This window comes from Danaus plexippus, chromosome 25 (genome assembly GCF_018135715.1).
Source record: "Danaus plexippus chromosome 25, MEX_DaPlex, whole genome shotgun sequence".
NCBI lineage: Eukaryota > Metazoa > Arthropoda > Insecta > Lepidoptera > Nymphalidae > Danaus > Danaus plexippus.
Window position 1 is genome coordinate 1490928 of NC_083553.1, and position 14616 is coordinate 1505543.

Consider the following 14616-nt stretch of genomic DNA (forward strand, 5'->3'; position numbering starts at 1 on the left):
ATAAGAGACTTAATTATAATCCTTACATTTAATTCCTTAAGTTACTTCAGTTCTTTTTGATTGCATAGAAGAAATTATTCCGCATACCCAGCACAGGAAAACGACAAGTCTTGTATAAGAAGTACCTTAATTATTATAGAAATAGTAAAAACTATCAGAGAAGCTAAGGGTATAAATTATATCCTCTCTTAAAACCAGACGATTCAGATAACACGTAATTTCGTTTATATTTAGAGTTTTTTCTTTTTAATACTTAAAGAAAAACACTATAAAATATCGAACTGGTTGGTTATCTATGGATAGAAATATAAAATCTATGGAATACAAAATACGACTTTTACAAAAATATACTTGATTCGTTTCGTAATGACAGTCTACACTGATACAGAAAACACATACAGAATATTTGCTTTATTATCTGTATATATCAGCATATGTATATATTTATATGCACACACACAAATCCCAAAAAAATATATCTACACGTATATATGTACATATGACTGCGAATTCAAGAGTAAGTCACAGGGTCGCCACATTTCTTTCTACTTCACGTCACCAAATTACTTACTTGATATTTCTCACGTACATTATATCAACATGATAAGGATGTTTATTAAATTACTGGTTTTATTATACTATTTAATTACTGGTTTATGTAAAGCTATAAACTTTAAAAACAAGTAAAATAAAAAAAATTAAAAGATTTTCGTTTGCAAGGAATAGTTTCTCGACCAGATATTTAACTTTCAATTGACATGAGGTATGAGATGTACTTGTAATAAAGAACGGATCAATTAACTGTATTAAGTTCAAATTAATGCATATATTAATAATATTGGGTTCTTATCAACAAATTATATATTTGTCTTATTAGTAACAAATAAATTTATATTTATTTTTCATTTTCTTCACTTAAAAACCAAGGCTTTTCCTATAAAATCAAGCCCTGTCAGTATAAATTTAAACCAATCCAGAAAGACAGTCACATATTATAAAAAAATATTTTAACAGTACAAAGAGTCTTTTTAAATTCGATCAATTCGATTCTCTATTTCAAATCATAATTATTTTGATACAAATGACATGTAAAAAAACATGTTGAATGTAACCTTTTTATCGATTTCTCTTTTGTTCATTATTTCATAGCTTTTTTAAATTAAAAAAAAAATACAATTGTATTTATATACTTGGATATTGAAAAGACTTTTTTAATAAGTTACAATGGGTTAAATTTAAATTTAGAATAATTCTCGATTTCATGATTATTTTTATAATTACAATTAATAGCCACAGATTAGCCGGTTGTAATTTGAAATGTTCTATAAGTATATCCTGGTCATATAAAAAGAAAGAATAAAGAAAATGAATTAATTCAATATTCAAGTGTGAATGAGAGACGATGGTTATGATTTCAGGCAAAATCAACAAAATTTTCAACTATCCAAACAAATATGAAAATGGCGTAGAATCAGGATATCTCGTGAAAAACTTGAGATTCCAAGATGAAGTCTCAGTCCTAGATAAATTTAAGGTAAATTTAAAAAATGGTCACGTGCAAGTCAACTGGTAGAAAACAATTAATGCTTCTTGCCAGTAGTTTAAACGAGGCTTAAAAACATTTTACAATTGATAACAGCGTTGTTCTGTTATTGACTCAATCTAGCTGACAATTGGCTTCTAGTCTGACATCTACGTATCTCGTTTCTTTTTGTTGAACGTAATTCAACATTCTCTTTAGCCTCTATTACTCATGACTTTACAGACTAAATTTCTGAGTCAATATTTGCTGATGGTCTAACTTTACAGCCATTCAAATATATACCTTAGGCTTTGAATCTTTAAGTCATTTCTTTTATGGTGTTAACAGGTGTACTTGTGTCATATTATGTAAGGGAAACTTGAAATATTGGTGTATTTTGGTGTTGATTTTCATTGTTCTTCATCATGGTGTTTACGATTACTAGAGTAGTTGAAGATAACGAAGAAAATAAAGGCTCGACATTCAAGCAGTACGCCTTAGCATTCATTGGTATGTTTATCTCAATTAATATTTTTCTGAACTGGAAATGTAATACTGAGTCCCAAGTTATATTTCTGTGTCTTAAATTTAAAGTGGTCGCTTAATGTTTATTTAGTAATGGTTTGTTATAATTTTTTAACTAGGCATCTATTCTTGTTTTATTTTACTCACTATTTTGTTATTGTGTCTCGAATAGACCAACAACATGGACTTCATAAGTACTAAAGATAAAATGAAAAGTGTGTGTTATGTTGTTATGTTTATAATATATGTTTTTTATATCTTAATTATCTAGTGTTTTCCAAAACAAAACCAAGTTACTGTTTGCTTGTAACTAGCAAAACCAAACAGTATTTGATGATTGCTACACTAATGAAATGAGGGCATTTGATGTATGAATGTTGGTCCTTTAAAAATGCTATTATTGATACATATCTTAAAAATATAATCTTTGCTCTGTTGTGTCCTGATTTTCTAATAGTATATTTGTAATCATCAAAGCGAAAGTATCTAAGTTAAGGTTTTTTTTTCTTTGTAATGAAATTGTTAGTTCCTTTTAGTAAACGGAGTTCGTAAAATAAACCTATTGCCCCATGATACAAGGTTTTTTTTATGATTTATGAATTGGCTATATAAATATATTCCACGATTTATGAATGACAACTAACTATTCCTGTTCATATACGATAAAATCTGTACTCTAGACACTGAAATAGTGAACTTTACTGTTTTTTGGACTAGTATTGGGGTTCTATTACCTAGAGGATTTATTTAGTGCTGTTTCAATGAGGAATAATTAGATTTTTTTTTCTTGAATCGCATTTTTGTTTTAGTTAGCCTACTATTCTTCAATCATGGAGTGGAGAGCCATAACCTTACAATATCAATTCATTCGGGACACTTTAAAACAAGTGATGAAGTTCCCTGGACGACTATAGCTTTGCTCCTTGGGGCTATCTTCAGCTTGTCTTTACATAGCTACCTTATAGATATATGGGGCAGAAAGTTTGGTATATATGTCGTTATATTGTTACAGGGGGTTAGTTGCTTATTTATAATTATATTGTTGATCTATTATTTGTTTTTTTTTCATATATTTATCCTATATACTTATTTATTATTATTATCTCTTTTAAGGCGTCCTGTATACCATTTCTCATTACACCAAACGACATAGGAACGATAATAGTTCATGCTTTAACTGGAGTGTCTACAGCGGCCATGTTTCTTTCTGTGCCAATTTACATCCGGGAAATCATTCCTACTAGAAGCCGAGGGATAGCACTATCTTTAAGTGCGCTCATGACTTGCTGCGGTTACTTAGTAAAGCTGGTGATGACTTCAGATAAGATGCTGTATCTGATAGCTGCCGTGGTGTTGTTTGAATTTTGTGCGCTGATCATTGTTTTGGAATCACCAAGCTATTTGGTTAGAACTGGGAAAATTGAGGTAGGTTAATAAGTCATGCTAAAACATTTCTCTAGTTTACATCTATACTTGAAAATATCCTAAGAAATTTTCACATTAATAAACGAATAGTTGCCAGTAATCCACTAAATAATCTCACTGCAATATTGACATGGTAATTTTTAAATTATTCAAGTATATCAATGAGTTATTATGAATGATATAGAAAATAAGAGGATACTACAAAGTTAAGATAAATAAAAATCTCATAAGATAAACAAAGCCTTCAATATTTCTAATCATAATAATTCTCACCTATTTTTTTAAGTGCTGTGACTTCAGTTGAACTATTTGTCTTCTATTATTTTTTTAAATTCTTCAATACTCTTTCCAAGACTTTCATGTTTTTCACCGAAAATGTCTTTAAAAAACTGCTTACACTTCCACTAATTTATACAAATTAATGAATTTGAATTTGGTCGTTGTTGCTTTCAGTATGTTATATAGTTTATTTTATAAAAAAATAGTATTGGTATACGGAAATAAGTGATGACAGATGGAAAATAAAATTATTACATATAATAAAGGGAGTCCTATGATGTATATGTCGTTTGATATACTAAATTAAAAACTAAAATTAATCCGACCGTGACAGGACTCGAACCTGCAATCTTCGGATCCGAAGTCCGACGCCTTATCCATTAGGCCACACGGTCGCTTGAGACGTAGGCTTATTTTGTGAAACGCTTAAGAAGTTTTACTTAAGGTTCTATTTATAGATGAGGTTTTAATAAAGCCTATAGCTTACAATTTTCCGAGGAGTGATCTTGTTACTTTCATCCTCACTTATAAAGCAATTATTCTAATCGATTACTGTTTTGTTATATGATAAGTGTCATTATAATTATATTAATATATGAATGTTAATATTTTCAGAAAGCTAAAATAAATGTGGCAAAGTTGAAATGTCTGTCTCCTGAAGATTTACATGTTACAAACAAAATAAAAGTTCTTGCAGAAGAGAGCGAACGTGCCAAACCAAATGGCAAATTTTTAATTTCATGTCTTTGTAAGTGTTTAATGTTCAGTTTTAAATCTTATTGTATAATTCTTATAACCAAACAAGTTTTTTCAAATATAACTATAGAGTAAATATTGCATATTTAAAGTATAAAATTTCCTTAACATATAACTATATTATTTCAGACAGAAACAAAATATATTGGGACGAATTAAAAGTGGGTTTTATGTTGAGTACAATAACAGTTATTGGTGGCAGCATTTTATTTCTGGACCAGGATAAAACCCTCATACAATTGAAAACTTCAGGGGAAACTGAAAAGGGCTTGGTGTTAGTATGCATGACCGTGGGCGCCCTTGTTTGTGTAACCCTTATTGAAATAGTGCAAAGAAAAGTGAGTGTTATTTTATGTAAGCTTAGGTTCAATATAAATTACTATAATATTTTATTTTACTATACATATAAACTACTAACTACATATTGATTAGAAAAATCCTAGTTAATATATTACTAACAACTTTGATATTTAAATAAAATAAAATTTCAATTTTATTTCCACCTAACCATTAACATTGAATTACGTATTGTGGAAGCTTATTAAAGTTTTAAACGAACGAAATATTTTAAAACGATTTTTAAAATGTTTACTCTTACTTTCACAAATATAGTGTATATATATACAATACTCCAAAAAATTATGTTTCGTTTAAATGTATTCGAGATTAGTAAATACTTTATAATAATTCTGGCTCTGGCATATAAAATATCCCATGCTACTATAAGTAACCACATATTTCTGTTTAAGTATCTTCTGACTTTCGGATATTCCATCATGGTGCTGTCTATGGGTACGCTGGCAGTGTTCACCCAAGCCGATCTGACTGTGACGTCACTAAGATGGCTGCCTGTAGCAGCGCATTACGTCTTAATTTTCGGATATGGTCTCACATGGTGTTTACCAATAGTGATTATGGTGGAAATGTTTAATTTGGAGGTTATGCTTATTTTTTGTTTCTTAAACCAATATATAATACATATTTGATGTTCCTACATGTTACTGGATAGGCCTATCAGGGTCTTTGTTATGGTATAACATAAAATCAAATGTCATTGTTGTCATAAATCATATCATAAATATGATTATAACCCAAAAAAATGAAATTTCCAATATTCTTTATTGGTGCTTAAAACTTCCTTTAACAATCATCGCTTCATGGAAAAAACGTGCAGAAAACAGTTCCAGTACGACAAAATATAGAATATAATAATTTCAATAAATTATTATAACTGACAAAGAAACATATTTTCTTTGCGATGTCATTATATTATTATGTAGTACATATTTTCTCCGGCTAATGTACTGGATTGTTAACAAATTTTTGTTTGTTTTCTGTTTGATGTATATGAGAATGTTCACTTTGGTCTAAACCTTTGTAAGGTTGGGGCAGTTATCATGGTAATCTCGTTTAGTTTCAGTTTCGATTCGTGTTTAAAATGTCTATGTATTGTACTAGTAAATGCATATAATTACAAAATAATTTAATGAAATCTTTCATACATGTCCATTAACAACCAATTACTCTAGCGTAGAAACACTCAGTCCCTTGAAAGTTGTTTAATAGTGTGTACATTGCATTTATTATGGCCAAGAATTAACACAAATTATGATTTCGACGGTCGGTGGATGCAATGAAACCAAAATTTAAATGACTTAATTTAATTTTAAATCTAAATTACAATTAATTGGTTCGACTATATTGTACGAAGGGTGAACAAATAGTGACACAATATTCTAAAATATTCGAAAAAGAAATATAAAACTAAAAAGTCTGTTCACACGGAACTGCTGAGTCAGACCCGTGTAGAATGAACGAGTTTACTTAGAAGCTTAGCGTGGCCTGCGATTACACCGTAATTCTTTTAATATCTAATTTAACTATCACTATGACACCGTCACGTAACACACACAAAAATATTATGAATAAAAGAAAATAAATGGAAATACAACAAAAGAGAAATCAATATCACAAAATAGTTATTTCTTTTCCTTTTGTGAAAAAAATTTCATTTGACTCGATAAGTTAATTGTTATTTATAAGACGTGATTTTTGTTTTAAAGTCATTATAACTTGAACATGAAGAATGATATTAAAGTAATGCTGTTACAGCTCGCCGAACATATTTCATCAAATTTTATCCGTTAATTGTAATACTAATGTAATCTTAATAGTATACTTACACAAATATTTCATTTCTTTTCTAGCCTTTCCAACAATGACTAACAATCTAGACATAAGATGGGTATATTTTTTCTAAAAATTATAATAATTTTATTTTTATTTGCCATACTTACAGATTCGAGCAACAGTATTAGCCATAATCTTCACATACGCTGAAATTTTAAGGCTCGTACACATCCTCACATTGAAGAAGATCGAGGAACTCTTTGGTGTGTACACACTGTTTTACATTTTCGCGTGTATTAATTTATATGGAGCGATCTATGCATTATCAGTCTTACCAAATATAAACAATAAAACAGTTAGACAAATAGAAAGGCAAATGAAGAGGGTGCCCATATTAAAATAACCGAAATTAAATTTAAAAGGGACTAGTCTTATTATAAATGTGCAATATGTTATATTAAAAATGCTGTTTTCTTATTATTTATTTATTTAGTCCCTTGCCTTTTATTATGATATTTTTTTGAATACCTTAAAATAGTATTTCACATACATCACAATATCAAATAGACCGTAATAGACCTAAATCTGTGGAATTCCGACGGGACCTAGACATAACTGGATTTTGTGTAGAAAAGTACATATAAAACAGAGCTAGGTGGCACAGACGATAGATGGCGTTGACTGTTGGGTGCTATATCTCTTGTCCAAATCACACATTAATTTCTCTCTGTACTCAATTCCAAAGTCCATGCGGTAAAGTCTTAGGTGTGCGCTAGTATGGTAATCATGGATTTAACCTATTTTATTATTATATGCCATAATATATTATAAATTCAAAAAACAATATTTATAAACAATTTCATTATTTCCATTATGGTTTTACCACATTTACTTTCATAGAAACATAAACACCTTAAACTTATCAGTTTAAATAAATAAATATAATGGTAATATTCTAAAAGGAACCAGTATAATTTAAAAATGGCCAGCCTTCCATTGTTCTTCAAATTGAATTTATTTGAACTACCAATATTAATTTAAGGATTAAATTTGGTATAGCTAAAAAAAATGATTTTTACAAATCCTTATTCATATTTCAAATTAACACATATATTTTTGTTAATGAGTTTCCGCCATTTCAGGAAGACTCTTGTGTCCCATGACATATGCATACATTAAACGTAATTCAAGAGACACCGTTATAAAGGTCTCCTTCCTGAGTGTTTGTGCTACTTTTCTTCTATAATTTGTATATCTTCTTTTTGTTATTTTTAATTTATTTTTTTACTTCGCCTTTTCTCTGTTCATTTAGTAAGACATTTCTAAGTTTACATCAGCTCGTGGTGGATGCTAACAGTAGGAGCAATTGGGACATTTCTAAGGAATGAATCTATTGATGTGGAATCCGTTATTCCAGCTCATTTTCCCAAATGTTAGTCTTATTGCAAACATAATTAGAAAAAATTTAAAAGTGCATAACTTTTAAAGTTCTTGCCTGTCGATAAAATATTGGTCTCTAATTGGTTTATGATAATTATAATCGAGTCAAATTAATCCAACCCGTTGAACATTTACTAGCTCCGTGAAAGTAAATGTGTGAAAAAAGTGCTAATGGAATACACTTTCGAATTGAAAACAGTAAAAATTTCGAAATATTTTAATTCAACATTTCTTAAAGATAATTTTAATTATATTCAAAGAAAAAGGAATTGAAAAAAATAAGTGAAGGATCCAACTTTTCTTATGTAAGGCAAAATATTTATGAATAGCCCAATATTAACAATTTAAATTTATATCCAAATTCAGAAACCTTATTGTTGTTAATTTAATATTCCGGATTTCTACGAAGTGATAGTTGACTATGACAATTTGTGTTTACCGATAATATATTTTATGAACCATTTAGCCTGCTTTAATATCATTACTGGTAGTTGAATTTTTCTAGGAGTATCTTAACTTTAGTTTGAAGAGAAGCTATTGTTATGTTAATTATATTTACTATAGAAAAATAATAATAACCAGAAAGGTTTTAGACAATGTGATCTACAAAGCACGATAATGTCATAAGGTCAGTGCTGAAGTGAAAAATAAAAGGTATTTAAGGATCGAAACCTGGCAAGCACCGATGAGATCTTTTCCAAGTCATATGTACTTTCTAAGAGTATTTAGACACCACTCACGGAGGGTGAAGGAAAACATCGTGAGGAAACTTGGCCTTATAATTTCAAATTATAAAATTGAAATCGCCAACCCATCTTGAGCAAGCGTGGTGATTAATGCTCTAACCTTCTCAATGTGAGAAGAGGCCTTTGCTCAGCAGTGGGCTCCGATAGGCTGATGATGATGAAGGATCAGTTCGATGAGTAGATTAGATGGTTAAAATAAATTTAGTTTAATTACATTAAGATACGTCAAAAACCAAGGTTTCAATATCAATAAAAGTTATCTATTCTAAATTCCGAACTGTTCAATATGAAAATACAAAATAACTGAAGACGTTAATTAGACGCTTGACTTGAATTCTTTATTCTGAACTAAACAAAACTGTAAAAAAATAAATATATAATAAAATTTTATTAAATTTTAAGGAAATCCATAGGCTATAATTGTCATTCAATGGCACTACGCTTGAGGCACTTAATAAAATAATCATCGGTCAAAATTGCCGTACATCATTTTGTAGAAGAGCTCATAGTCGTTCATTTGACGGGTTTTAACTAAAAACCAAAGCAATGAAACTGTCTTGCGAATAAAAAATACAAAACTACGAAATCAAAACCGCATCCGTGAAAGCATAATTGAACTATTTATTGGAAAAACTAACGAAAAGACAACCCCAGAGAATTTTCCAGAAGATGAGATGTTAGGAGCCATTGGAGCCACACACTACTGTGATATTCGAAAAAAGTGAAAAAAAAGGAACCAACATATTGCAGTGGCTTAACATGATTCATCCGGAAAAATAAAATATAACACACACCTCGTCTGCCCGTGATCACGGTTGCTGCAAAGTAACCGAAACGTCGGGATTATGTAGTTTTTAAATAATAAAATCCGCGTAGTAAATCCGAATAATACTAGTTTCATTTATAACACAGCAAAACTAAAACACAAAACACTTTTTATTTACTTCCTCTGAAAAAACAAAAGCTTAAACACCGTTCAGAAAATTTTTTTTTTCTGTTAAATTGATAATCCAGGAGACTAACTTAATGAGAGCCATCTCTATGATATACCTTTATCAAACAATAATATTTATTCGTTTATTGAGCCTTATTGTGGAATATCAAGAACTGCATAGAATTTTTTATATATTACATCAAACCAACTAAAAGTTTACAAAGGAAAAGTTGGAACAATTTTATTAAGGGTTTAAAATAAAATAACTTTCAAATGAAGTTGTCGTCGTAATCTATGGTGTGTTTTTTCGTCCATCTATGTGCGTGAATAGTGGAGTGAATCCAGGAGCTGATCTCTACAGCTGACACCAAGGACATAAATATCGAATCACCATCAACATCACAATCTTCAGACTTCCAAGATGATATCACGCCCCATAGAATCCCGTTAAGAACAACCGGAGCACCTATATCTCTCTGAAAATAAAAGAGAAACAAGATATTAATAGACATATATTTTTTATCTGGAAAAAATTATAGTTTAATCCTTTTGATATAAAATTTATAAAAAAAAACTAGATTTTTTTTTACATTTCTTTACCTTGGAATGTACTACATTCTTTGATCGGTTAAAGGTTTCAACTCAATTTGGAACTAGATATGTTAAAGGAATTAACTTGTTATTTGTACACATTAAGTTTGAATGACAAAACATAATAAACCGTGTTACATTATGCTAAATTAATTTGAACAGAACACATTTAATTTAAATCATAAAGAAATCAAATTAAATAAAAGATTAAATAGTAAAAATCTCTTGTGAAAATTAAATTTACGTCACCTCACAAGGATCACCATTAATAGGTGGCTCAAGACACATGATTAATTTCTTATTATTAAAGTCAGGCACCCAAGTGTCAAGGTCGTCTGAACATTGCTCACTGTCCAACGGATGCAAATGAGTTACGGATAACAATCTTCGTCGTTTGATATCCTCCAGGGATTCCTTATGACCTGATGTATTTCTGCCCTAAAAATTTTATTATATATGGAAATTAATTATATGTACTGAAGTGAATATTTAGATCACTAGTGAGATACATAAATAATATTGACGAAATAGTATATTGTGTAAGAAATATATAATGTTAAGTAATTAATGAACATAATTAATCAATGCTGATGAAAATACAGTCTTTATTTATAATCATTTGAATTATCCAATAAAATCTACAGGTCAGTATTATCATATAGTCATTTGTCCGTCAATGAATGAATAGTATACCATCGGCGAGGAATGAAGTTCTGGAGAAAAATAATTCAACAATCTAATTTTTCGACGCGTATAATTTTATTTTATTTTATTTATTTTTTTTAATTCAATTTTTTTAAAGCTTCATTCGCAGTGGAATCGTGGAATATTTTGCCAATGTCAACGTTTTTATTTGTGAAATAGTTTATTGAAGTAACATGTCAACACAACTGTGTGTAGAAAATGCTGCCATAACTATTACTATTTCTGACAGTTAGATTATCCATTTACCAAATAAGTCACTCACACTATTAAAACTTCTGCTTTTACATATAATTAAATAATCTCCTTCCTGGAATGCCCTCGCACTATAGTATCCTCTCAATCGCTACTTGCGTATATAATTGTTTTTGTGGAGTCATTAATTCCACTTTGTATTTTCATCTTAAGTATTGAGTTACGATGAATAATTTTAATAATTTTAATCATAACAAATCATTACATAAGTTTCATTAGCTAACTGTTAGCAACTAAGTTTTACATTTCAGCCTTATGTTTTAGAGAAAGAAATTGTTTAAGTTTTCGTTCTATGAAAACTTACAGAATAACTTATCATGACATATTATAATCATAATATGAATAAAAAAACTTGTTCTTTCTTGCAAATAACTTTGTAGAGAAATCGTTATATTATTTTTAATATTACCTTTACAAAGTATTCCTTATTAATGGCCATGAGAGCTATCAGCCGACATGCTTACTTTCTTACATTTTTATGCATTTTAAATTATGGAAACTCATAAAACATAAAGAAATATTTAAATATATAATTATAAATCTATCAAAATGTGCACGATTCCAAACACTGAATTCAAAATATTACATACCAGTCTCTATAATAAATTAAATTACCCTGAGCTTGCACAAAATCTACAGTCCATTTTTAATCATATCGAATTTTTATTAAATAAACTAGAGCTAAATTTTCCCATAACACCATATATTTTTTCATATTACGTTTTAAATAAATAGATATTCGTACCACGGGCCACTTTTTACTTTAAGATAAGCTCATTGAAACAGAAATATTGGACTGAGAAGAGGATAGAAGGTATTGCCAGAAGCCATTTCATAATATAAAACATTTATGTCAATAGACAGAAACAACTTTAGCTAAAAGACATGTTAAGTCATATTTACTTATATTATTGACCTAGTTTACTTTAAAAATGGAAATTGTTTTGCATAAAAAGATTGTGTAAAACCTATACCTCCAATATAAATAATATAATCATGTAAAATAGTGTGAAATTTTTTCAAGACTTCAGGTTTCTTAATAAAATGTACAAATCATTTTTAATAACCTCCATCTTAATTGCAAGACTCACCCGTCTCGGCCACGCGGTTACCGTGAAATGAGTTGGGATCACATCACGATATCTTTTTTGGAGTCTTATTGGATTCAAACTGGGGGTCATTCTCACTGGTTCGGGTAGTTTTATAAGCGCCACGTCAAAAAGTGGCTTACTGTCGTCGAAGTAAGGATGGATTTCGAAGAATTTAATACCGGTCACATAACCCCCCTCCTTGTAATTAACACTGCCAAGACGAACTCGTATGAACCTCGTAGTTTCTCTAATCCTAAAATAAAATATTAAATTTGAGATTCCAACTTCAAGATGTTTTATTTGAAATCTTATCACAGAGACGGATTAGGCGGTAAGTCTATATATATATAATTAAAAATGCTCACATAAACAAGGAATCAGCACCCGTGAGGACCCAGCTTTGGTCAATTAATGCTCCAGCGCTGATATAAACTGATTTTTTCAATATCGCCACCATGTACGGGAAGGTTTCACTGTTAGTAACTATCGCATGCTCCCCGAGACCATCCAAATTTGATGTCGTATCATTTATAGAAGAACTAAACGTATTCATTACGGGGATGTTAAAAGAAACAGTCATAATAAAGCATGAAATATACGTGTTCATGTCTCAAATATTATATTTTAAGGCGCAAACCTTATTGCCATTATAACTCTTGAAATCAGATTGTTAATTTCGCAATAAACACTTTTTAGTGTTTCAGTTTTAACAGTTTTTAAACGATATTAGAGTTACGTCTAAACTGTAATATCAGCAGTTCAAATTTGTAAACATTTTGAGCAAAATGACTGTACTACATACGGTGTTTGTTTATTTGAAAACTTTCGTAACAGGCCTTTGCTTTAAGAATTTTTTTCTTTCTTTTTCATTTAAATAATTGTCATAAGAAATGGTTTTCTTTTCAATAATCTTCTTATATACCTTTCGCGATTTCAAAAGGTTAAAATACCGATCGTTTTGATTTAAAGACACTCTTAGAATTTTTATAAACTTATCTAATACTCCAAGAACATTTACATTTTGAACAATTCAGTTTGTTCTGATGATTGGAGAGATTGGCAACATATTGGAATAAAATATCTAGAGGGAAGAGGATTGATAAGGAGAGGAGAGGAGGGGAGAGATTATTTAATTAGCATGTTTGGATGTAATTATTCATTATTATATATATATATACGTTATATTATATATACGTTACCCTAATCACAAACTAAATTATGATTAATTATTTATATAAACGTATATCTATCTTTAATTATGACCAAAAGTATGTATAAATATCTAAACAAATTAAGATTGTAATGATTTACTGAATTGTAGTGGTAAAATGTTTAACAATTATAATTGTTAATATTATTAGTTCGTGAATTGACTCACTATTGCAAATGTAAATAGAAACAATAAGAGGGTAGTTTTTAAAAACGACTGCCTAGTGTTATAATGTGCTTAACGGTTATTCAATATCCGTCGTTTGGTCGGCGAAGACTTCATCAAGTGTACTAAATTGTTAATATATATTGTGTTTCAACGAGGGCTTTGCGTTGTAAGTAATATTTTGTCTTTTGTACAATGTTCTAGCTATTAACATTTCACTAACTGAATGCATTACTATTTAATTACCTTAATGGAGCGATCTTGAAACTTAATCCATATATATGAATTGTGATACAAAAATATAGTTGTTTTAATAAATACCTGAAGGCTATTAATATTGAAGCCAGTGATTAAACGTTAATCAATTTTCACAATAAAGATTGTAACATAAGTATGGAATCGTTTTAATAAGATACTCGACAGTCGTGCCAATTAAAACTATTATTCTAAAACTATTTAAACCAATACTTTACATGTAATCAATCTGTTGATTGATTCGATCCCTGCTTAAGAGATCTTCTGTCTTAAGTTCATCTTAAGTGACTTCATTTATTATAAAAATCTTTTATGTTTAAATAAAAGAGATTGACTTGGCCGTTGCTTTAAAATACAATGTAACTCACTATTACTATATATTATAGTAATTTAGATTGTTTAATTGAATTACAAAATAGCACTGATTGTTTCTGATGGCATCTCATTTGTTTTGTATCTATAGACTTCACTTCTTTCTTTTCCAGTTCCGTCTACTTCTCAAATACCATCAACAAATTTCTAAAACCCACTCCCTGACTTACGATATCAACTACATATATTTTAGTGTATTTCAAAAATTTATTGTAATT

The 14616-nt window shown here is 29.4% G+C and overlaps 2 protein-coding genes and 1 non-coding gene across 3 annotated transcripts; 1 reads left to right on the forward strand and 2 right to left on the reverse strand.

Annotated features, from left to right (window-relative positions):
- Positions 1 to 1681: 1681 nt before the first annotated feature.
- On the forward strand, positions 1682 to 7114 carry LOC116775136 (probable metabolite transport protein CsbC). Its single transcript, XM_032667958.2, has 7 exons — positions 1682 to 2032; positions 2857 to 3062; positions 3161 to 3472; positions 4367 to 4499; positions 4637 to 4845; positions 5257 to 5445; positions 6807 to 7114. The coding sequence occupies exons 1-7, from the start codon at positions 1948 to 1950 to the stop codon at positions 7038 to 7040; spliced, it is 1368 nt and encodes a 455-aa protein (XP_032523849.2). The 5' UTR covers positions 1682 to 1947; the 3' UTR covers positions 7041 to 7114.
- Trnar-ucg (transfer RNA arginine (anticodon UCG)) lies at positions 4074 to 4146 on the reverse strand. Its single transcript has one exon. It is a non-coding gene; the product is annotated as a tRNA-Arg (tRNA).
- A 2310-nt stretch (positions 7115 to 9424) lies between the features above and the next one.
- On the reverse strand, positions 9425 to 13145 carry LOC116775137 (trypsin-like). Its single transcript, XM_032667960.2, has 4 exons — positions 12762 to 13145; positions 12397 to 12649; positions 10598 to 10786; positions 9425 to 10233 (listed from the first exon to the last, which is right to left on the reverse strand). Exons 1-4 carry the CDS (start codon positions 13001 to 13003, stop codon positions 10027 to 10029), a joined length of 891 nt encoding a protein of 296 aa, XP_032523851.2. The 5' UTR covers positions 13004 to 13145; the 3' UTR covers positions 9425 to 10026.
- Positions 13146 to 14616: the final 1471 nt, after the last annotated feature.